Genomic DNA, 24,199 nt, shown 5'->3' with positions numbered 1-24,199 from the left:
TTTTCTATCATGTGGAAATGTATTTTGCAGTGATCTGTGGAGAAAATGTGATAATCGTGCCTGTGGAAACGGACTCCTTGAACATTGTTAAAAGTCCTTGAAAAGTCCTGGAAAAGTCCTTGAATAAAAGGTCATCAAACTTGTATGAACCATGACTAATGAGGTGATTACGCGGTTGGTGACCTAACGGCAAAGCATTGAGCCTAATCATTGACCTGGTTCAGTGTGTCTTATGGAGGAAATTTGTACTTCCGCAGTGCTTCTCTGTACCCAAGTGTAGAATTGAGTACATACATGCCGGCTGTATCAGACTCATCATTTAATACCAAACATTGTTTTTACATCTATTCCTCAGAGCCCTGGAGGTCAAGCTGCTCCAAGAGCAAGAGGAACAAACGAGCAAAGCAGCGCAGTAAGTCATTCTTTCCAGCTCTTCTACACCTGAGTCGTTGTTTCATTTTGAAAGCTGCACAGTTCTCAGTAATTCTTCATGTGAGCCGGGAAGGAATTCATCGTCTTTGTTAACCAATTTGTTTCTTTTGCAGATCCGCTGGGTCTAAAATATATCTCCTGTTAGCGGAGCAGCGCCATAGAAGAGAGTTAGAGGTACATGTTTCTGTTGTGTGATACATAGTCTTGGAATTTGCACCTATGTGGTCAAGGCTTTTTCTACTCTCACGGTAATTTTCTGTGACATTTGTTAGGATTTGGAGCGTGAAATGCAGCTCGATCTAGCCCACCAGCTGGAACAAGTTAATAAAGAAATGGACGAAATGCTGATGGTCGACTTGCAGGTTTGATCAGTTGTTTACAGTTCTCTTTTCCCTGATGTCGATTTCACCAAAGCATTTTTTTTTTTTGCCTCTTTCATTGACTGTATTATGTTAATCGCATCAAAATACAAGTGACTGGAAATTGCTGCTATAGTGGATTAGTTTCTGTATTATTCCCCAACCACAACAACGTAACTTTTTGTAAAGACATTTGTGGTATTTTGTCATGTTTATTTAACAGCTTTTTCCAACATGCCAACATTGTACATGGTTACAGCACCAGAAAACCAGGGTCTTACTTCTTCCCGCTTCCTGGAGCGAGAGAGCAACTGACTGAGTCTTTCTCTCGCTCCACGGGGCGGGAAAAAGAGAGATCCTGGGAACGAGGTTCACAGTGCTAGCTATGCATCCACACAAACTTTATAAAACCACGCCCAATGACAAATATAGGAAAACAGACGATTTCTTCATGATAATAGATCTTTGAAAAGAATTTTCAATCCATTTTAAAGAACTTAGCTGTTTTTTTTTTTTTTTTTTTTTTTTAAACAGTTAGACATTGTTCACGGTCAGACCAATATTTTCTTTACTGAAACTAAACTGTAAATTCTTCTTTTAGTTCTGTCTCCTATCTTACAAATAAACATCAACAGGCTGGATGCCAACTTGAAAACCTAACGGTTTAGTTAGCCTCCAGTCTCTCTGAAAGCAACTGAGTTCTATATATATGGGTTATTGACCAAGTATGAGGTCAAGATAGCTGGATATGGGCCAAGTTCTTTTTTTGCGTGTTTATGGACCGAGACGGAGTCGAGGTCCATAAACACGCAAAAAAAGAACGAGGCCAATATCCAGCCATCTTGGCCGAACAAGCTTGGTCAATAAAGGATTTATTACATGGCTTTCGGGGAAATTTTTCTTGGGGGACACGGCGGTAGTCCCGAGCGGGCAAGATAGCTCCATCTTGCCCGCTCGGGTAGCCAATCACAGCGCAGGATTTGATTCATCTTGCCCGCTCACGGAGCTAGCCATATAATAAACCTAATTAAACTACGGTGCCAAACGTAAATGTGCTTTCATTTTATTTTATTTTCAGGAGGAAGAAAAGAAGTTTATTGCCACCTTAGCTGAGAATAGTGCAGCTACAGAAGAAGAACTGCTTCAGACAATTAAGAATTCTGCATCAGGTGAGAATACGTGTTTCCAGTATGTGTGATATTAATCTCTGTGGAAGAACTTTGTAGTCAGTCAAGGCGTTTTAGGGGGTTTATGGGGAAATGATCTGGCTGCAGCTCATTCTAGTAACCTGTCTGTAGAGGAAGGTAATGAAAAGATCATGATAGCAATTATCCAAAGCTTTCTGCGGTAAATGAAAATAGAGGCATTTATTTTGCATACAAGCTGCATGTAGTATTCGATGTTATACCGCTCTGTTTTTTAACTTACCATGAGAACAATTGTCAAATACATGTCCAGTCCGTCTTAAGAATAGTCACTTAAGACACCAATTACGGTTACAGGGGAGACTAGGTGGTCTAGCAGCTAGTAACAGACATCAGCCATATGAAGAAACACAATTTCGCAAACTTAACTCAACTTAACATCCCCATTAGTACGCTGACTAGCTGACGATTAACCTTAGCGCAGCTCTTCCCAAGAGTTGATCTCTGATTACCACTCCAGCTAATTGAACCCGTGTAATTTTCTTTTTCAAGTCCATCTCGATTCCTTGACCACTCAGCTACGTTTTCTCCCGCTATCTTGACATGTACGTTAGCCTCGCTTTCAGATAGCCATAAAGTGTCTAATGATCTTTATCGTCTTTTGTTTCTTATCAGAGGTGGGAATGGACTCTAAGCTAACCAAGAGCATCACTAAAGATGTTCGTAAACGAGTGAGAAGTGCACGAACTCCAGCTCCTGACGCGTGACCTGTGACTTGGCTCGTGTGTTGACCTGTGACCTTTATTGTAACCTGCAGGATACGCGGTTTTGCGGCGTTATACATTGCATGGGAAATATTGCATGAAATTCATACCACATTGCCTCATTCTTCAAGCATGCGCACATACAAAAAAAAAAACAGTCTTGCTAACTGCTGTTGTGATATTGAAGGGAACCTCTTAATACGCACCAGTTGGCCTCGGAATGTTCATCAAGGATAACTTCATTACGCTGGCGAGCTTTTGGGTTGCACATATTTAATATCAATAAGTTAAAATTGTACAGAGGAGGAGAAGCCAGGCCTCGAGTGTGTGGAATTAGAGTGAATATCCATCCCACTGCTCTATGTAGATATTTATTCTTATTTGAATCCAAAAACTGTTATTTCAGTATTAAGTTGGGATTAACTCGTGTACTTATGCATTATCGTTTTCATTAAACAAGAGAGTGAATGTTTTGTGTTGTTAGTTGTTTCAGTTGTTTCCATATTTTTGTATAAATGTAGAAAATAGTTGACACTCGGTTTCTTTGTTTGACGTCATGTGACCTCGAAGTAGGTTTTGAGAGAGCGCGCGCTGTTCGGGAAAAATTCCTGTTACCGTAAACTGCCTCTTATAAGACCTGGGCCTATACAACTCCGTAAGGGGTTTGGATGGACTTATAAACGGTAGGGCTTATGTCCGGAAAGGGTTATAAGCGGAATTCAAAAGACTTTTGCGAAACGAACTACATAAATGTTCAATACGTTTTTCACATACTTGTTCTTAGTTAGCGGAGGGCTTATATACGAGGGTGGGAGTATATTCGGAAGTAATATTTTGTTTACAGGTAGACGGGCCTATAACTAGTGGGGCTTATAAGCGGGAGGGCTTATAAGTGGCAGTTTATGGTATACAGCAAGGCTGGTTATTGATTGAGTATCCATGTTTATAGAGGTGCGATCCAAAACATAGAGAAAGATATAATGATAGTTTTGAGCTCGATAAGTGAAATGTAAAAAAAAAAACAAATTCAGTTGACACGAGCATGGGACAAAAAATAAATCCGTTATCTCACGTTCATAACAAGTGAATTTACATGATCCAAAACTCCTAGAAAGGTAAAGCGTCAGAGTAGTTTACCCAATTTTAGCAAAGTAATAGACAGACAGACAGACAGACAGACAGACAGACAACCTTTAGGAGTGGCGAATGGTCCTTCAAAAACCATGGGTCTCGAAAAATTTTCGACGAATTTGACGTGTCTCGCAGTCTCGTTTTTTAGCGTTAATATGTCCGTCTCGCAGTCTCGATTTTTTTTCACGGCTAAGGAAGTCGCGAAGTACCGATTTGTTTATTTTTTTTATAAAGTTAAACGAGATCACAACATCTTAGGACCTGAACGTCTTTAAAACACTATAAAGTCTCGGTCTCGCAATTAAAGAAATCAAAATGTCTCGGACTCGCAAAGAAAAACGCTAATTTCGTCTCGCAAAGTCTCGCATTTACCATTCGCCAACCCTAACCTTTATTTGACCACGATTAAAGTTAAAGATCAGCAGCTTCTGCGGTCATGCAAAAACATTATCTTTTCGCTGCTGACATAGAGAAAGACACTGATAGTTTTGAGCTCCATAAGAGCAAATTCAGATGACACGGGCAAGGGACAAAAATTAAATTCTTTGTCTCATGTCCGTGACAACTGGATTTACATGATCCAAAACTTCAAGAAAAGAAGCAACAGCGTCAAAGTGGTTTACCCAGTTTGAACAAAGTAAAAAATCTGTTTGCTGTTGACACAGGGAAAAAGATAGTAATAGTAATGGTTTTGAGCTCGATATTTGAAATGCATAGAGGTTGTTGAGAGTTGAGATCAACCGCAACCAGTTTGGGTTGATACGATTCTTTTTTTTCTCGATGGAACACTTTTCCAACCGTTTTCGGTTGAAACGCGGTAACTCCTGGGAATAGTCCTTACGCAAGCTACAACCACGCGAAACAATCACGCAAGTGCTTTACAAACCGTTTCAACCCGGTTTGAGGCCAGTCGAAAAATGTTTATCTACCAAACCACAGGTCACGCAAGCGTAATATATGACGGTTTGTATGAAGAGCTGTGGCTGAAATATAAGAGTTTGTATGGAGATCAGGAGTTGACATTAAATTCGTTGTCTCTTATTGTTGTTTCTTGTCTCTTATTATAACACCGTGAGACAAATTTTTCAAAATTCGCTCAAATCTCGTTTACAAGACTCTCCAGGATGAGAAAAAATGACACCATTGAATGTTCAAGAGTCTTTTTTCGGTAAATTACCCATACATTGAACGAATTTAATGGCAACTCCTGGATCTCCACACGAACTCTTACATCTTAGCCACAGTTCTCCATACAAACTCTTATATTACGCTTGAGTAACCTGTGACCAAACCAACCGAAAACGGCTTTTCCCCTGTAGAACACGAAAAAACCCAGCCAACCTACCAACCAGAAACGCTTGATCCCAATAGAACACGAACATAACATAATGCCTAGCTTGTCAACAAACCATTTCAACCAGCCACAAGGTTGTTTCCAACGAAGCATATACGCTTCAATTTCAAAGTCAGCAGCGCTGAAAAGCTCAGGTCAGAACTAGACAGAAAACTCGATTTCTTGCTTTGTTGAAAGCTCCTACTTACCTGAAAAAAGAACATGGGAAGATTTCCGGCTTTCCTTAATGACGGCGAAGCAAATTCACCTAGATGAAAGAACAAAAAGACAGCTCAGTTCGGTTGGAAAAGCACAAATGATGAAAGCAAAAAGTAAAAGCGGTCAAAAAACCACAATTGTAAATTACTATCAGGATTCATATTTCTGTCTTAACAAACAATCACGAGTTATTACACTCGTTCTCTGGACAAACCACTTGTCCCTCGCTAACTGAGGAACTTTTGACGCCATAAACGATCTACGTGTTAGTTTTGCACGCGCGCGGACCTGTAAACCACCGGTAGGGAGACTGGTAACGATCCAACTAGAAACAAAGATGGCGGCCTCCATGCTTAGTCAAAGTAATGTTTGACATTTTATTCGATGACTTTGTCCTACTTTCAGTCTTTTTACAACTGAAATTACTATCCTGTTTGTTTTCTTCTTTTACAGAGCAAAAGCTTCCTCCAGGGCAAAACCCAGATGAATGGACGATAAGAGAAAAACTAACTTTAGCTTCGTCTGTGGTCCGAAGTGGCGATCAAAACTGGTGAGTAACATGGATTTTTAAGCATAACGACAGATAATTGAGAGGAATTATTCCACAAAAGATGTGCTTTTTATGAGGATCGGTGTTTTTTTGTTGGCCAAACTTAAGCTTAGCTTAGAAATAATCTGTTTTGAAGGTGATAGCTTCAATATTCATGACGACAAAATAGCAGAGAAATCGTGGTTCTGTGATTCTTTCAAGACATTGCGTTATCCTTCCAGGGTGTCTGTGAGTCGTACGATTAAACCAGTGCTTGAAACAGGATGTTGTGCGAAACCTAGACCACCCGACTTCTTTTCACAAAAGGTAATAGGCTAACTCTGTATGCATGTGACGCCATGTTGAACAAAACAGGTGAGGTTTTTGTGCTTGTGTTGTGGATAATATAAAGATTCAGCCAACCCTAAAAGCAGAGCTCCTGTGCTGGGTTGTTAAAAGCCTGATTAAGCTAACCCAGGATAAGCGAGAAATATTTTGATTTGAGTTTTGTACCTTTGTGGGGAGATTTTCTGTTTATATTGGGTAGTTCCAGAAAATATCCATACCTCCCCCACAGAAGGGATTTTTTTCCAAGAACCCCCCCCCCCCCACCCCTCTGGAAATCCCAATTAAACTTGATACATTCCTTTAAATTTTTTGGTCTTAAAGAACTCCCCACCCCCCAGGAAATTCCAATCCCTTCCGTGGGGGGGAGTGTGGATATTTTCTGGTACTGCACATTGTTTGGCCTTCTGTTTTGAGTTTGAATAATCTCAAAATACACCAAACATAAGCAGTGAAAAACATTTCTATACAAGAAAAATTTATATTTTGATTAACTTTTAATCCTCGGTTAGCGTGAACCAGCTTCCGAACAGCCCCACCCTGTTTACAACAAGTTAACCTGACATGAGCCCGCAATCCAATCGAAAACCAGCACTTGGTCAGTGGTAAACTTAAAAAACCCGTGTGACCTCAATGAGTGCTAAATTTGAGCCTGCAATGTGGTCACATGATACTGGTCAGCAGATTCCTTGTTTTGACAGGTGTCAATTGACCATAACATGGATGTCCAGTATATCAAAAAGGGACGCAATAAACTAACGCTGCATGTCTCTGTCAACCTATTAGCTGGAGTATGGCTGCCATCTTGCACAACTCCACCATTGCCGCCACTGCCACCACTGCCATCGTGCATACGTGCCCACGAGCAGCACTGCTAGCCATGGTAACCATGAGTGAATCAATTCATGGGTTTCCTTTTCTTTCCCATATGAGTATGGGGCTCTTCTTGGTGGCCACTTGGGCCGCTGGAGCTCTGCTATTAAAAAAATGGTGCCTGTTCACTCTTAGCCATTCAATGAACATGTTTCGTCTAGAAACACTATCTCTTCCCTCTTAAACTGCTTACAGCTGTCTCTTTTCTCTTAGCATCTAATTAATGTTTATCTGTGTAAACGCAAAGGCAACAGTTGGTATGGATGAGAAGGGATTGGTATGAGACTTTTCGCGTCACGAGTTTCGCACTCTTGCCTCGTCCCAATCAAAATTCTTAAGCAACTCACCCATACTTTCAGCGTGATTTCTAAGGAAAAGCAGACTGCAAGCAGTCTCAGGAATTTCATTAGAGACCTTAAGCAACAAGACGGGGGAAGGCGTTGGCAACAGCACATCTGTGTAAAGGCTGGAGCGAGACTGGCGTCACATTCCACTCGCCTGAGCATGTTAAGCAACACTGAAACAGCAACTTCGAATGGTTCTACAGCAAGAATCTCACAGCACATCAATTTGTCTTGCTCTTCGGTCCAGTACACTGTAGAGCTGTTGAATTATCACAGTAAAACAGACATTTCAAGCTGTTTGTCTTAACTTTCTCGTTCAAAGCATTTCAGTTAAGAGAGGATGAAGAGGAGTGGAAGTGTTGGCGGGAATTTTTTAGTTTCAGTTTTAGAAACGATTTCTGGTGGCTGAAAGAGTTTAAAAGACGTTTAATGTAAACAATAAGGTACATTTATTTTTTGGTAAGTTGTCCCAGTTTCGCTGTTTAATATACGGAAAAGATCATTTTACCTTCTCATCATCTAACTTAGAAATAGAAATGTAAATATATAAGTAATAAGAGAGAGAGAGAGATATATCAGCATAAACAAATGGTGAGCATATCTAATTGGATCAGTGATAACCAGAGTAAAGGTAGGTAAAGTCTGCATGCGAGCCAAGTGGCCCATCAGGCCGGAGCTTATCCCAGTTTCTGTAGCATGAAGCGACTAGGAGCATTTCTACTCCCCCCTGGATGGGATGCTAGTCCATTGCAGGGTTACCCCCAGCATTAAGTTCGCCGGTACCCATTTATACACCTGGGTGGAGAGAGGCCCTGTGAGAGTAAAGTGTCTTGCCCAGGAACACAACACAATGACCCCGGCCAGGGCTCGAACCCGGACCGCTCAATCCGGAGACGAGCGCACTAACCATGAGGCCACCGCGCCTCCCACGATAACCAGAGTACTGAAGATATAAATGCAATAGATCTTACCAAATGGATTTCTTTGAGCTTGTGTTATTCTGTGAATTTGCCAACTGGCGGCTTGTGCTAGCGCATGTTTCTGCTTCAAGGATGTTCATTGTAGAATTTCTCCTCAAAAAACTTTAACAGTAAACACCAGAAAGGTACTTATTTGTGTGTCGTAAGAAAAAATATGGTAAATCAAAGAAAAGGACCCAAAACTTTGCAATGAACTATCACGTTGTCTGCACTACATCAAAACAGTGAATGTGGCGTCGCCAACGTCAGGACAATTCAGATTGCAATCAGCTTTTCAGGTTCTGTGCATGACTGGGACAGAAAATAAACTTCTGGTATGCCGTCAGCGTGGGTCCCATCCTGGTGCTTAAGGTCTCTATTAAGGGCTAGGAACCTGACAACTTGACCAGCCGTGAGGATGATATTGTCCACTTGGTTTGACCATCTAGAGGAAAAATTTTGTTATAAAGAAGTTCACTTCAAAAGGTTTTGCCCGCCTGTAAAAACCAGTTGCCCTCCTTCTGAAGATAATAATGAAAACCCCTGAGTCTACCTCCTGGTATCCAAGACATCATGTTGGATTGTAAAAAGATTTTGACATTTTTAGGGTAATAATAATGTAACTCTGCATGTTAATTTAACACTAAATCAGTGTTTCATTAAATTTCCATATACACTTAATTAAGGACAGTCTCTGCCTTGTGTGAAGTTTCAACTTTCTTCTCAGTGTAGATGTTGTTTCCCAAGTTTTGTTATCCTGGGGATTTCTAGTGTTGAAACTTTAAAGTCACTTGTGCAAGGTTTTTTTTTAAGTTCTTAGCTGTAGAACATTACAGAACTGATATAACTGAACATTTTTTTCTCCATAGAACTGTGCTTCACACTACTCTGAAATGCTTGAAAAAGTTAACACACCAAAGTAAGGATCAATATTGTCTGATCATTAGTGTGTATATTTAAGTCTTGTCATATTAACCTTACTCTAATTCCCCGTGATGTTGTGGTTCAAATGTTCCAAGGAAAAGTAACCAATTTTTGTAGCATAAACAGGGTAAGTATTTACAAACTGTGGCTACATACACAATTGTATTAATCTGTTTGATCTTTGGAGTGAGGTCAACATGTCTTGCTAAGCTTATACTGTGCTTGGATGTACCTAAAAAAGGTTGTGTGCAGATTCAAATCTGGGAATCCATGTAAATAGCTATTAAGAAAGTAATAACCCCTCTGGCAGTGAGAATGATTAATATACAAGTTCATAATTTTACATTAGCTGGTTGGCATTTAAGTCAACCCTGTTAGGGTTGCCAATGTTCCTCAATGAGCAACAAGCTGGCAAGGAGCTCATGCATTGCCAACTGTTAGTGGCCGTTACTAGCTTTACTAGCTGTCTGACTTATTTATTGCTGTTATCCATGTAACTGTGTGTCTGGTTAATTGCAGGAGAAAAAGGACTAATGAAGGAGGTGGAACAGGTAAGATTTTTAAACATGACAACATGATTTATAATAATCTGTGTGAAGAGGGGACAAGTTCATGTAAAATGATGTATGTTTTATTCTTTAAAGTACAGTATTTATGAGCTGGAAGAAGTATAAATAGTGTAAAATTAGTATAGTTGATTATTTTCAGTTTTGCAAGTTACTTCTATTTTTATGTTTTATTTCATTTAACATAGAAACACCTGGAGATCAAATTGTCAGAAAATTGACATTTGAGCGGATTGAGGAATTAAAGAAGTCTATCAGGAATGATCAGCTTACCTACAAGTAAGGAATGCAAAATAATGATTAATAATGCATGTTTTAGCACGATTAGAACCGGGAACAATCTGAGAATGTTTGATCATAACCAAGACTGGCCAAGAGATTGGTCACTATTATTAGCTCATTGCAGTTAAAAATAATGAGTCTCTTTTCCAAGTAGTTGGTATCGCCGACTGATTTGCATTATTCTACCACATCTTCCAAACTTACAAGTAGCATAATATTTGCTATCATTAAAAGTGATGTCTTTTGACACATTCTCAGCAACAAAACTAATTTTAGCAGTATGCTGGGAGTTTTTCAATCTAGTTAAATGCCTCACAGTTTAGCTCCCATTAGTCATCTATAGCTGAATGTTGTAGTGTCTAATCAGTGTGTAGAGGGTCACAAGTTCAAGTCCCATTGGGAGCTCTTGGAAAAGAATTTTTGCATAGCTTGTGTGACTAAGTTTCATCTTTCTCATAACTTGTCAGTGCATTTAACATTTTCTTGTTAGATATCAGTTTTTCTTCAATGTGAAGCACATTTACAAACAGATTTAGCCAGCTTGTTAGTTTAACCACAAAACTTAATCGTTGCTCTCAGGAAGCTAAAGGACAGAATAGAAGATGTCCGAAGTGGAAAACTAGATCATCAACTTCCAGCTTTATGGGATGAAATTAAAATGTAAGTGGATACTTAATATTTTGTTTCCCATACTAAGGTTTTCAGGATATTGTTATAAATAGATGCCAACAAAAAGGAAAAATCATGAACTAACAGATGATATTAATGAAACTGCAGATTTCCTTCAAACTAACCACTGTATATAGAAGTAACTAGGAAAAATAGTCTTTCAGGTTTGAAACTGAGTTATGTTTGAGATAAAAATAGAAAAAACCACTTGAGTATGACTTGTCTTTGAAGAGTTTTTAATACAGTTTCATCTATTTGTGCTTAGAAGGAAAAAGATGAGGCCACCACCTGTACCTCAACAAGAGGGAGATGGATCTGCACCTATTACACCCACCACGCCCACCACACCAATCACCCCTACCACACCAGGTGGTCAACCAGGGATACAGCCAGGTATATGCATTCTGCAAATTCTTCCTTTGTATATGACCAGCTGGAATGTACCAATGTTATCATCCTTTTCAGGTACTCCTAAACCACAAGGAAGTCAGCCAATGTCTTCTCCTCATAAAGGAAAGCAGTTGAGAGTTCCTAAACCAACAAAAAAGTATGAAAATTATTGTTGTCAATGTAGAATGCGTTAAAAATAACAATTAACTTTATGCTCACACATGTGGTACATGTAAGTTTTCATTTGTGATAACTGCCAAGATTAAATTAGACATTTGTGGTTTAATCTTATGTGTGTACTTAGAGACCTCTGACTCTTCATTATTCCTCAAGATTCTGTCTGATAACTGAGCAGACCTTGTGCCAAGTTACTCTTTCAACTTGTGGACATTCTGTTCAACCACCGGTCTACTCACACTGGGCATTCCATTGAGTTTAAAAGTAGTGAGACATGTTTGTAAATCTTGACTTTGTTATTTGGGAGTACATGTTTTATTTGTGTATTTCTGAAGTGTTAGATTTAGTTATTCAAAAAATTAGTGATCTTTTGATTTCAATGAACAAGTAACATATTGGTTGTTTTGGAGGTTTCATGCACATCAGCTAAGGTATTCCATATGGCTCACTTACCAGTATATACTATAGATCTACTCAACAATTTCTTATTTGTCACTTAAAGAAGATGACTCACAAGGACTGCAAAAATGTTGAATCATTTTTCAAACATTACTTCCTGCAGATTTCAGAACTATCAACAACAGCTTCAGCAGCGACATGGTCACTCTTCCCAGTCCTCACCCTTGAGCCAGACACCAGAGGGACTGGCCTCTGCTTCCAACCAATCCCCTGTGGATGGAGCAGCTTTTTCACCTGGGCTTGGGGGAGGACCACTGGGTGGACTGGGACAAAGTGGAACATTTTCAGGTGGAGCTCAGGTAAAAATACAATTCATATCTTTTGGATATCTCATCCTTGACTGAAGTAAACAAATTTTAAGTTTGACTATGTACGCTCATTCTTGACCTTGGTGTGTAAATAAACGAACAATTATTCTTGTCACAAGGTCTGAAAAAAGTTTGTAAACGAAGCTTTCGACTGTATCGCACAGTCTTCATCAGTAATTAAAGTGAGCCCACGTTGTCACGTGATTAAACAATTTGCATTCACATGACAACGTGGGCTCACTTTAATCACTGATGAAGACTGTGCAATACAGTTGAAAGCTTCGTTTACAAAATTTTTTCAGACCTTGTGACAAGAATGATTGTTCATTTAAATTTTAAGTTGTTTTTAAGAAGTACAAGTAACAGTGGGTTTTGCCTGATATGTACTTGCTCTGGATTGGATTATGGTGCATTGAAAGTAAAAGAAGCTATGTTAATAATGGTACATTGAGAAAAATTTCATCCATGTCCAATGCAAGTACTGTGACTACATTCCTTTCAAAAAGAAAAAATTGATTCGTACGATTTGGGCAAATGGAAAATTATTTTCATGACCTGACAAGTAGAGTTGTAGATGTGACAATTACATATTATTTGTGACAATGGCCTATTCAAGGTTTGTGGGTTTGATCAATTCTTACAGTTGGATAATTTTAATCATAAGCTGATAAGTACATGATTGTAGAGTTGCTGATCCAACAATCTCTGGAAGCATGTTTATGGAAAAGAACATAGTGGCAGCCAGACAGTTGAAGTTTTTTCTATTTTTAGTATGAATTTAACCTATCCCTTTTCTTGGCTGCCATTTCCTTGACCATGGTGGTGGCCAACTAATAAGCTCTTGCTACTTGTGCCACTGCTTACAAACAAATTTTATTTGTGGCTCTATATTTGTTAACTTTTTACTATTTTTATAAACTTTACCTATAAATTATATTTAAAATGCCAAGTATTGTGTAAATAAAAGAAATGAATTGAATTGAATTGACTTTCTGGTGTAATGTTCACCACATGGTAGAGAAAGCAGGAAATTTATCGCAGTTTTGACCATGATTTGTCTTGCAGCTTTCTAAAGGGGAACCAATGGATATAGACCTGGGAGGTACTTTACCACCTGGCTCCCAAGGAGAAATGGTGCCACCACTGGCATCACCTAGGAGAACGGATCATGTTCCTCAAAGTCCTGTACGGCAACCCAGCAGCACATCACAAGCAGCAACAGCTAGTTCACAGGGTTCGAACGAATCTGCCTTAGTGTCGTTGCTTTCACAGCGATCCACAAAAGACAGTAAACAGATGAGAAGGCCCAGTAGTAATGATCAGGAGATGTCTTCAATTAAGGTAACTCACATCAAAAGCTTTTTCTCTACTGTTTCATATATTATCCTGCATGGTAAGAAATTAAGCGTTTCATAAAGCCAGAAAGAGTAAAGTACATGTAAATATTTCTCTTATGGAGCCAATTTCTTTTCAGGAGCAGGAGCGTCGTTCCTCTTTAAATAGTCAGACATCTCAGTCTGTCTCTCCCAGTACTCCTCCACACTCTACAGCATCCCATAATACCCAAAGTGCTGGCCAGACACCAAACTCCCAAAATTCTGATGGAAAGCATTTTTTAGGTGAGAGCTTTTGATCATGCACTCACTTACTGCATCCTTACTTTTGTTTACAAATACCTTATCTACCACATGGTCATTCATTTGGTTGACGATTCAATAGCACACCTAGAGAAAATCAGGCTTGCAGCTGGGAAGATGAGCAGTAAAGTATAGTTGTATTGATGGTGGAATGACAATGCTGTTGAATTTGTCAACAAAACGTTTTCACACACTGGTGTCTTTCATCCCTAGTGGTAGTTTCAGTAGACTGGTGCTCAGTAACCCAAACTCCAGATGAAGTGTTCCATGCTGGAATGTAACCTTGTAATGGACTGTAATTCCTTGGGGGAGTAGAAATACTCCTAGTCACTTTAGAGTACTGAAACTGGAGATACCTGCTAGCCTGATGGGCCACTAGACTTGAACACAGACCTGATATCTTTTATTGTAGATATTCTGGAAGAGTCACAAAGTGTTTCACGCAAATCCTGCAGATTTAGAGCATTTTTCACGTTGCAGACGTTTGACATTATTGACATTGTTTGTTGTTTAGGGGTAACTCCCTCCATGGAGTCCAAAAAACTGGACTCCATGAGGGAGAGACAAGGAAGCACACCACAAACCGCAGCACCATCAGTCAGCGCACCTACACTTTCTAAACTCCTGGCTGACACACCCACTGTAACATCATCTTCTGTGAGCTCTATATCTTCACATGGAGGAGCACTAACTAAGGTATTTTGTAGATATTAGAGTGGTCTTCAAAGGGTAGTATAAAAGGTAACTTATAAAAGTAACTGCAAAGTCATTCACTAGAGTTGCAAGTATCACCATGACTCGCAATGCATGCAAAGAGCTACAGAAGACAACCTTGCATACATATTGTAGTCTAGGATGTTTGAGAAAAAGAAAACATTTCAGTATTCTATCGAATTATAATTACGTAGCATTTTCTATAGAATGCTTGTAGGTTTATACTAAAACTCATTAGAAACACAGGGGAAATCTTTTCTTCTTGTTTAAGAAACAACTGTGTGAAAATGAAAGGAAAGTCACATTTTTAGTTCAATTAACAAAATGTAAACTAAAAGTTTCTCTTTTTTTGTTTTCCAGGCTCCAGGAGGGGTGGAGTCATCAATGTTGGTTGATTCTGCCCCTGGGACACCAGTGGAAAGTTCTGTTTCTGTGATTGGTGGTGCCAGGGGCTCTGCAGGAGGTACAGTTACATGTACATTATTATAGTGCTACACATTGACACTCACAAGCAGCTGTTTTAGTAGAGCTGTTTGTTGTTATCATATTTTTTGGTGACGTGATACAAGTGGTTGAAGAACACACTTTGTCTAATCTTGCAGATTACATGCTGATGAGTGATACATTAAAACTGTACATGTGTATTGTTCTGAAAGAAGTAACATGTTTGTGATTAAATTTCATACAAATTTTGATAAAGAACTTTGCACGCCAGATCAGTTTAAAATTTGTAATGTTGAAAGTCCTTGCCCTGCAGCCATGTTTTCTTGGTAACTTTCTCAAAATCTCAAAATGGACACCACTATTACACTACACCTTCCCAAGGCAAACATGAGTGACTCACTGGACAAGGCTGAATTTAACTTGTTTTTCTGTATTAAGAGAGACACTTCTCTAAACCATTTCCAAATGTGTCCACCTTAGAGAGAGTTCACCATATTCATTAATTCGACATAGTCTTAAGTTCAACATGAGATGCCTCATTCTATTCAACTGAACTGTGCTAGGTCCAGCAGATGATCAATCAATCAATCAATGATAAAAACAATATAATTAGGAAAACCTTTATATAAAATGAAATTAAAAAGAGGTGTTTAGGATTACCCAAATGAATACTACTATTTTAAAAAATTAATTGGACTGTTTACGTAAATCTTTATTAGTAAAACTAAAAGGCTGTGCTCTTAGTCTCCTTTATAAAATTATTAAAACACTCCTGACTAAACTCAGGTTTTTAAGAATTCCATATACACTGTGCTAGCAATTTTGAACGTGAATGAATTCTTCATAAATTTCATGATGTGACGAACTGAATCAGGGCCGGGTTATTCGAAAGCAGGTTAGCGCTAAACCAGGATTAAAAGTTAACCGAAGTATTAATTTTTTCTTATATAAAAATGTTTTTCACTACGTATATTTTTTGTCGTTTGATATTATTCAAACTCAAAACTGAAGGGCAAACAATATACACAGAAAACAGCACCGAAAAGTTGCAAAACTCAAATCTTAATTCTCACTAATCCTGGGTTAGCTTAATCGGGATTTGAACAACCCAGCCCAGAAGACTAGTTAGTTTGCTTGTGTTTTGCATGAAATTAAATGGCAGACTTTGGTTTGAAGCTACATGTACAAACTTAACAATTCAACTAAAACTTTGTGTTAAATACATCTAGTGCTAAATACATCGACACTTAAATAAAGTGATTATTATTATTATTATTAACTAGTGACGTTTTTGTGTTTCCTTTAATCAAACTAAACAAGAGAACAGAGACAGAAGGATGTGCCTGTGGAGTGTTTAACGACACTGTTTTTACATTAACAGGTACTCAAGCTGTTCTGAATGTGTCAACATCTGTACCAGCCATATCGGTCAATCCCAAGGTATAATATCAAAAGAATCGTTGAAATTGATAAATTTTTTAGCTCTTTATATGATCTTATATCGCAGGAGCAAAATAAACCTCAGATAACAGCTTTGTTGACGTTTCAGTAACAAGAGAGAGTGTCGTTTGTGGGTTGTTTATTTCTTTTGTATGGTCATGAGAGGTCCTAAAACTGTAATGAAATATTATTGGATACTTACTTGCTCCTCTTTGTATCATGATGCACATAATACGTCTCTGTGTAATTATTTGGGTGTTTACGCGGTGAGATGATGTATTTCTAATCTAGGGGGGAAGGGCTGTCCTTTGCTGGGGCTCTAACCCTTGACTAATCCAGCATCACTGAACCTACACGAGCTTTAACAGGGTGAAAATAGTATTAGATAACAAAGCTTGTATTTGCCATTTCTGAGGTCGAGCTTGACATTATTTTGTCTGTTACCAGGCTGCTGCTCTGACTGCAACGTTGCCCTCCCCTCTGGCAATTACACCCCCACCCACTACCCCTCCTGCAGACAGGAAGGTAAGCTGCTTGACATTGAATCTTTACCTGATCAGTGATGATATAGGTTTCCACGTACAACGGTAAACATTTTGCTGGTTTGTTTTTGTATTGCAGGAAATGATAACTCAAAAGTTCGAGCCAACAGTCAAGAATTCCGAGAAAAACAGCGGAATAGAAATAACCAACGACAGTCTTGAAAACGACACCAGCACTCCACGAGCAAACTCCGAACGGTCAGCGGTCATTCCAGAAGTAAAGGTGGAAACTGTGGAGACCCCAGCCTCCTCTCCGCGCGTCACTAAACGAGCAGCCAAGCCGCTGAGGCCTGGTAAGAAACAAACTGAAAACAACTTTGTCCTTCTTACTTTCTGTTGTCACAAGGTTAATGTTCGATTACTGTTTTAATACTGAACAGCTTGTTTGGAAGCAACATTGAGAGAGCTGTACTTTGTACCTTTACAGGTAGACCACCAAGGTCGGCGCGAAGAAATCAACGAAATCGGAGCAAATCTGCGACCTCCACGGCAAGTAGCACCCTGTAATCACCTTGTAATGAGATCATCAGATGACTTTATCAATGTAAGTGTCAGTTAGCTTCGTTTCTGGATCTGATCTTCATTTTGTATCGTAGGATAATGAAGGCGACATCGAAGAGGAACATGAAGAGGTATAGACTGCTGTTGTTTTATTGTTTTTGTCATTTATAAATATATTTACAAATTATCAATGCATAAGGCAAGGTAGCCCAATGAAGCCAGTAAGGCTTATGTAAAAAACCAGCTGAAAATACCGACGACTTAACAAAAGATTAGAAATGCTGTCATCCAAACACAAATTGGTTATAAATTAGGATAAAAAGTAGTTAAGCGAAGCAAAACGCGCAAATGCGTAAAAGCAAAGGAAGACAACGAAGCGAGAAAAAAAAACGCACACTAAGAGAAGTAAAATGAAAGTTGAATTTCGTGGCACTCGAAGTAGAAAGCAATGGCGTGGACAGGGTAGAAGATTTCTGACGACTACCACCATCATCACCACTAGTTTTGGAGAATAAAAAGTCCTCAGAAAATCATGAAAATACAGCAATTGTATGATTGCATCAGAACTTAAATCAAAGAAAAAAGACGGCAAGGTAATATTAAAGTTCAGAAGACTTGCTGTAAAAGGGCTGTTCTTTCTAACATGAATGTTTTTTTTTCCTTCAAGGAATCTAAATTCGAGTCGTTGGATGTAGAGTCTGAGAAAGCCAGCGAAAAAACCGAAGATGAAGAAGATAATGATTCCGTCACCGAGGACAAGAAGGAGGAGAGTGACGAGGAGATGGAGCGAGACAGTGGAGACGAAGCAGTGTCTGACTCAGGAGAACGGAGTCAGTCTGAGAGGGAAGAGCCCACCACTTCCATGAAGGAGTTTCTTTTGGACAGGGCGGGGATAGGGGGTACAGAGTCGGTACCCGGTAGCCCCGCCTCTCAAATGTCCCAGGGGTAAGTGAAACCGGTAATCCAAATGAATGAACTTTGTGTTGATTTTAGCGTTGTGGTGTTAAGATGCAGCTTCTGTTAAACGTTTTCGTTTTTGTCAGAAGTAGCGACGAACAGGAAGCCATTCAAGCACAAAAAACTTGGAAGAAATCAATCATGCTGGTCTGGAGAGCTGCAGCCAATCACAAGTAAGAGATCATCCTTATTGTAACACTTAAAAGAATGAATTAATGAATGAACTAATGAATTTGCCACATACAGAAAAGTGTTATCTACAGTTGTCTAGGCCTTGAAAGAAAAGACGTGATTCATTTTAGCTAAAGCGTTGTTCCTTGCGACAAAGCAAACCCATTTTCTAAAACTTAATCTAATTTCCGCCCACATTTCCTGTGCGTAGTAAACGCCTTTAAGCTAAACTGGCTCACAGCTCTGGACGCTTTACTCCGGTTTCTGTATCATAAGGCGGCGAGGAGTCTTTCTACCCCACCCACCCCCCCCCCCCCCGGATTGGATGTTGGTCCATTGTAGGTTATTCCCCAGTATTCTGTTAGTTTGCCCAAACAATTCGCCAGTACCCGGTCCTGTTAGAGTAAAGCACCTTGTCCGAGAACACGATACGGTGACCCCGGCTAGGACTAGAACGCGGGACCTCTCCATCCGGAGTCCTGTGCGCTGCTGACCATTCGGCCAGCGGGCTTCCAGCACACACGTTTCCTAGTGTACGTTAATTTCCATACCAGTTTCTTAGGCTGGATCTACTTACATGAAGCTTTTAGAAGTTGCTTGTGAGCAGTTCGTACTCTTACCACCTTAGTAGTTTCTTTCCGCCACGGTCACGTCAGTAAGGCCAAGTATAGTATTATTTTCCCTGTCAATACCGAAAACGTTTTACAGTTATTTCTACTACTTGTGTTTTTCAGGTACGCTAACGTATTCCTGCATCCAGTGACTGACGATGAAGCACCAGGATATCACAGCATTGTTTTCAGGTCAGCTCAATAGCCCTGAGTACAACCTTTCTCAAGGTTCTTTTTTGTGTTCCACTGGCCATGTTCTAAACGAGCAAGGGACTGAGTACGATTAATTTGAAAAAAATGAGCGTGGTACATAAAGAGAGCACCTAAAAGTTAGTAAGTTTACCAAATGTCAGTGTCTCTTGGTCGTTTAGAACAAGTCTTGAGGCTATTTTCCGTCTTCGAAAACAACGATTAAGCGTACCCTCCGAGAACAATGGGCAGAATGATTAAGAATAATTAAGTCCAATGTTTTACGTAGCAGGGGTGGGCAGGGCTGTTGTTAGGCTACCAACATATCTAGATACGGCGACAATCAAATTTGACAATAGGCCATATTCGTATTCTCGGTATTGGACTGGAACTAGCTTGCAATAGAGGCTCATGGGGTGGAATATCATTAAAAAGAGATAAATGTCATTTGCATTTGAAAAGACTCCCCGCATTAGCCTCGGTTGCAAGCTAGTTTCAGTCTAATACCGAGAATACGAATATGGTCTATTTCCTCGATGCTCTCGTTGTCTTAGTGTTTGTTATTGGACAGTGAGAATCGGACAGTGCTTGTGATCGGTAGATTTAACAGATAGTACAGGCTTCTGTTTATGTGATAAAAAGACATGCTTCGCAAATCAATCTTATGCGAGCTTAGAAATACTCTGCAATGAGAACTGCCACCGCTAATTAAGATGACGTGTTTGCCTTGTTCTCCTGCAGACCTATGGATCTATTGACAATAAAAAAGAACATTGAAAATGGAGTAAGTAACATCCCGTAAATTTTCAGTCTGATTTACAAATCGAATGTTGTTTAGCGTGGTCGGTACTCTTATCGACAACGAGTACGCGTTATTACAGTGGTCAAGAAGGTTTGGACTCACGAGGCGCAGCAGAGTGCGTCCACCAAATTTTGACCACTGTGATGACGCGTACTCGTTGTCGATAAGAGTACAGACCACGCTAAACCACATTCGATTTGTTTCTTACCACAACATCAAAGATAACGAAAGAGATCTTTGTCAAGATTTGTTCACAATTGAAAACACCGACTCGGACTTGAAAGTGCACGCGCTGCACTATGTAAATGAGCTACTTGTACGCGTCAGACTTTCCTTTCAAAAACTTTTGCAAACTCGCTCAACATGCAGAAACAATAAGAAAAATATGTGTGGGAAAAGAGTAATGACGCGTTCTCGTTGTCGATAAGAGTACAGACCACGCTAAACCACATTTCGATTTGTTTTTTGCCACAATATCAACGTCAAAGAAAATGTTTTTTGAGAGCGCGAGCTGAAAAAGGCATTGCGCGACACATTGATGCGAGCAGCGTGGTATGGACTCCTATCGACAACGGCAAATTACCTTATCAGATTGCGAGATTAGCAGCAATTGTGGTAAAAATAAGTCTTTTTCTCTTGTCTTCAGAGATAATAATTGCAATATTCTGTTGTTTCAGACCATTCGTACCACAAGCGAGTTCCAAAGAGACATGATGTTAATGTTTCAGAATGCTCTAATGTATAACAGCGCTGATCACGATGTGTAAGTAAATGGCTTTTTATTTTGTCTTCCATGTGATGTTTTGTTGTAGTTTTCAGTTAGTATCTGGCCTGCGCAAATGTAGACAGATTTGCGTCTGCTGTATCACGCAACGCAAAATATTGATTAGTACGTTATTCTGTCCATCTTGATATAGTGTTCGTCTACACGTTTTTACTCTTTTATACCCTCAAGCAGGTTTATTAATGTATTGAAATTCAATTGTCTTCAACAGGTACCGTATGGCGGAAGAAATGCGTGACGATGTTATGGAGCAAATTCAGGTAGACAAACATTCAGGCTACTTTAATACTCAATACATGTAGAAGAGACTGCTGACAATCCAGGCTATGTCCTGTAAGACAAGTTTTTCCTTGTCTTGTTTTGTGTTGTATGTTCATCGTCTTCAAGTAGCTGGATTGGATTCCTTGGTTCTTTAACTTGCTTCCACGATTTTTTTTTTTTTTTTTTTTTGGCAAAGGCGCATTTTTTTTTAGCCATTTGCAGTGTTGACTCCATTCATCAGCAATGAGTAGAACGAGGCAAAAAAAAGTATTTCATTAACGTTCTGTGAAACTGTCACGGAACAATAGGGCCTTTGACTATCCATCGTCTTATGTGGTGAAGAAAATTAGTAATAACCGCGGGGAAAATGGGACGTGTAGTAAACTAATTTGTCTTTCATGTACTTTCAGTCTTACATAGCAACACAGATCATGGTGGATTCAAAGATGTTACGTGGCCACAGACAGGATGGTAAGCATTTCTTGTTTGGTTTTCATGATTGTCTCCTGTGTACGAGGAGAGCGTTATTAACCTTCTGGAAAACTTCTACTAATCAGCATTCCAGAATTAATCTACAGTTGAACCCCGCTTTATATAACTCTCTAAAGGGGAAACAAGAAAACTAACAGTTTGAAATATCGAGATAATAAGCAACTGAAAGGGAAGGTCAAGGGAAAATGATTTAAGTTCGAGTTTTGTGCACAAAATCGTTTTACTTCTCTTGTTTTGCGTCACGATCCGAATAAAATCTGTTATACGCACACGAATTTAGCCTGTGCACATCCGCCCTTTCCCCTCCCCTCCGCTCGCAAAACTCGGGGAGAGGGTCCCTCTACCCGAATTTTTTGAGGGGAGGGGACAGATTTACACAGCCAAACCCCAATCCTGAAACTGTCTAACTTTTCAAAGGTCTTACATTGTGTTTTCACGCGCCTTTTAAAATGTTTCCCTTTTATTTCTTTCAGTCTTTCACATCTTTCTATGAACGTCATTGTCCAGCCTTGTTTGAAGGTGAGCATATCGAAGCATAAATCACACACAACGTTTAACTAAGACATAAAAAACCTTGAGGTAGAACAAGTTACGTAAGTCGCATAAGGAGCAAGCTTGTATCATTTTCGATGATCTTTTTGGATTACCTTGATTAAGAAGTGTTTTAAATTCAAGAAGCGCGTACAAGAAGAGTTCACCTTACCCCTCGAATTCGTTCGAACATTTTGCTTTTTAACTTGCTATTTTAAGGCGGTTAATTTAAGGTAGTTTAAGTCTTTTCCTGTAATCCTCAGCAGGCATAAACGGTACAAAAAAGCATGTTCTGGGCATCAATTGAGAGCCCCCAGAGAAAGGTAAAGAAATGGTGAAGAGTTGTTAAGTTCATAGCTATATTAACAGCATATTTTTCCCTTCTACAGGCTTGCTTGGTATTCTTTCCCAAGCTGTCCCCTATCGCTCGCTCTACGGTTTACAGTGGAAGCTGCATAAAGATCGTGTACAAATGTGCAGTGAGAAGTTTTGAAATTTTCTAGCTATTAATTTTGGTGTATGTTGTTCGTATTTTCGGAGAAAAAGCTATAAATAAAATTGAGGTTTGGTTTGACTTTGAAGCTGTAGTCATTGTTCAACATGGTGTAACCTAACACGAATTAGTAGAATTCTACTTGAACACTAATGCAAATGCTGCAATCTGATTGGCTGAGCCATTGCACACTATCAGCCATTATAGTTCACCACTAAATTTTCTCCGATTCTTATTGGTTTAAATTGATCACGTGACGCGATAGTGTTCATCCGCGGAGAGACACTATCAACCCATAGTGCCCGTCCAAAGCAAATACCCGGATGGATAGTACTCGTCCGTGAAAACTTTTCTGTAAACAATCGAGCTTATAAAAAAAAATAAACAATTGAAATTGTATTAAGTGGGTTTTCTTTATTTTCCTTTTTCAATTTTACATTTGAAAAGAATTTACAGTTGAAAACAATTCAATCTGATTTTTGAACTGGCCCGCAGAAGAAAATTTAGTGGTAAACAATAAAGACAATGGAGTATTTATGTCTCTGAACTATCGGTCTGATGGTTGCCCCTTGGAAATTTGACGTTCTCAAAACTAGCATATTTGTTTTAAGAACATAAAATTTCCGCGGGGCAACTATCAGCCGATAGTTCCTCAACAGAAACACTCTATTGTTTAATTCGTGGTAGTGGTTTGGTGTAGTCGATAAAATTTCAACGTTTTCTCGTTTCTCTGAAGTTTTTGAAGAACATTTAAAAAGAAAAGGATAATTAAATTCCTGAGAAGACTGAAAAGGGACATTCACGGTTTCTGGAATTATAAAGACTCGAATTTTTTGAAAGAAACTGATAAGCGCGCGCACACAACTGAAAATGTCAAATTGACAACCCAATCCGCGCTAATTCTCTAAAGCGAGAAGTTTAATATTAAGAGCAGAAACATTTGGTTATGTTAGGTTAGGTTAGGCCAAACACTGTATTTACCTTATGGTTTGCTTCCCTTGTGTTTTATTTAAGTCCCTACTGCCAGAAGCGATGGATTCTCTCCAACGCTGTGTGCTCCCCCATTCGCTTTCTCCTGCGTTATACCGTGCATTCCCAGTAGTTTTCCTTGTGTTTTGTCCACCCCATGATACAGCCATGGTTGTTAGAGGCAACTATGATCACGCTACGCTTTAAAACCTACCATCTATTCATTAACTTCTTTTCAATGGTAAAAGTTATACCCCTTAAAAGCAACTCTAATTAGTAATGGTAATAGGACTGAGTGGAGTCCAATTTGGTCTGTAATCACACGAGTGATTAACAAAATCGGACGACCGCGAAGCGGGAGTCCGATTTGTTAATCACGAGTGTGATTACAGACTGAATTGGACGACACGAAGTCCTGTTAGCAATTAATCATAACAATTACAATTTCCCACA

General features: G+C 39.3%; 2 protein-coding genes across 4 annotated transcripts in view; both read left to right on the top strand.

Moving 5' to 3' along the window:
- LOC110066309 (uncharacterized) overlaps window positions 1-3,168 on the top strand; it is a 23,573-nt gene extending 20,405 nt beyond the window's left edge. Inside the window, exons 24-28 of the mRNA XM_089295068.1 lie at window positions 356-412; window positions 546-606; window positions 705-794; window positions 1,870-1,960; window positions 2,612-3,168. Of these exons, the coding sequence (XP_089151194.1) occupies window positions 356-412; window positions 546-606; window positions 705-794; window positions 1,870-1,960; window positions 2,612-2,703 (391 nt within the window). The 3' untranslated portion in view covers window positions 2,704-3,168. The remainder of the gene's footprint in view (window positions 1-355; window positions 413-545; window positions 607-704; window positions 795-1,869; window positions 1,961-2,611) is intronic.
- Window positions 3,169-5,669: 2,501 nt separating this feature from the next.
- Window positions 5,670-22,858, top strand: LOC110066306 (bromodomain-containing protein 8-like). 3 transcript variants are annotated; one of them, XM_089295053.1, is made up of 28 exons: window positions 5,670-5,745; window positions 5,837-5,933; window positions 6,155-6,239; window positions 9,303-9,352; window positions 9,877-9,908; window positions 10,112-10,202; window positions 10,785-10,865; window positions 11,140-11,267; window positions 11,340-11,421; window positions 12,004-12,199; window positions 13,274-13,549; window positions 13,683-13,827; window positions 14,360-14,541; window positions 14,920-15,022; window positions 16,385-16,443; window positions 16,891-16,968; window positions 17,065-17,278; window positions 17,413-17,474; window positions 17,582-17,617; window positions 18,154-18,431; window positions 18,533-18,616; window positions 19,349-19,417; window positions 20,156-20,198; window positions 20,894-20,979; window positions 21,212-21,260; window positions 21,672-21,732; window positions 22,227-22,272; window positions 22,674-22,858. In XM_089295053.1, exons 1-27 carry the CDS (start codon window positions 5,721-5,723, stop codon window positions 22,244-22,246), a joined length of 2,712 nt encoding a protein of 903 aa, XP_089151179.1. In that variant the 5' UTR covers window positions 5,670-5,720; the 3' UTR covers window positions 22,247-22,272; window positions 22,674-22,858. The 3 variants fall into 3 exon arrangements, with proteins under 3 accessions (XP_089151179.1, XP_089151176.1, XP_089151170.1); XM_089295050.1 differs by having other exon boundaries at window positions 18,530-18,616; XM_089295044.1 differs by lacking the exon at window positions 5,670-5,745 and having other exon boundaries at window positions 5,749-5,933; window positions 18,530-18,616.
- The last annotated feature ends 1,341 nt before the right edge of the window (window positions 22,859-24,199 follow it).

Source organism: Orbicella faveolata, unplaced genomic scaffold, assembly GCF_042242905.1.
Source record: "Orbicella faveolata isolate gen_17 unplaced genomic scaffold, um_ofav_v1 contig_1, whole genome shotgun sequence".
Lineage (NCBI taxonomy): Eukaryota > Metazoa > Cnidaria > Anthozoa > Scleractinia > Merulinidae > Orbicella > Orbicella faveolata.
The sequence above is the reverse complement of the archived record's forward strand: the minus strand, read 5'-3'. Positions and strand labels throughout refer to the sequence as shown.

Excerpts from the sequence above, each read along its gene's own strand:
- LOC110066306 (XM_089295044.1), top strand. The coding sequence starts at position 5,749 with ATGTTTGACATTTTATTCGATGACTTTGTCCTACTTTCAGTCTTTTTA. Across the intron at positions 16,444-16,890 it reads CCATATCGGTCAATCCCAAG|GCTGCTGCTCTGACTGCAAC; the intron begins GTATAATATCAA and ends GTCTGTTACCAG. Across the intron at positions 17,618-18,153 it reads TCGAAGAGGAACATGAAGAG|GAATCTAAATTCGAGTCGTT; the intron begins GTATAGACTGCT and ends TTTTCCTTCAAG.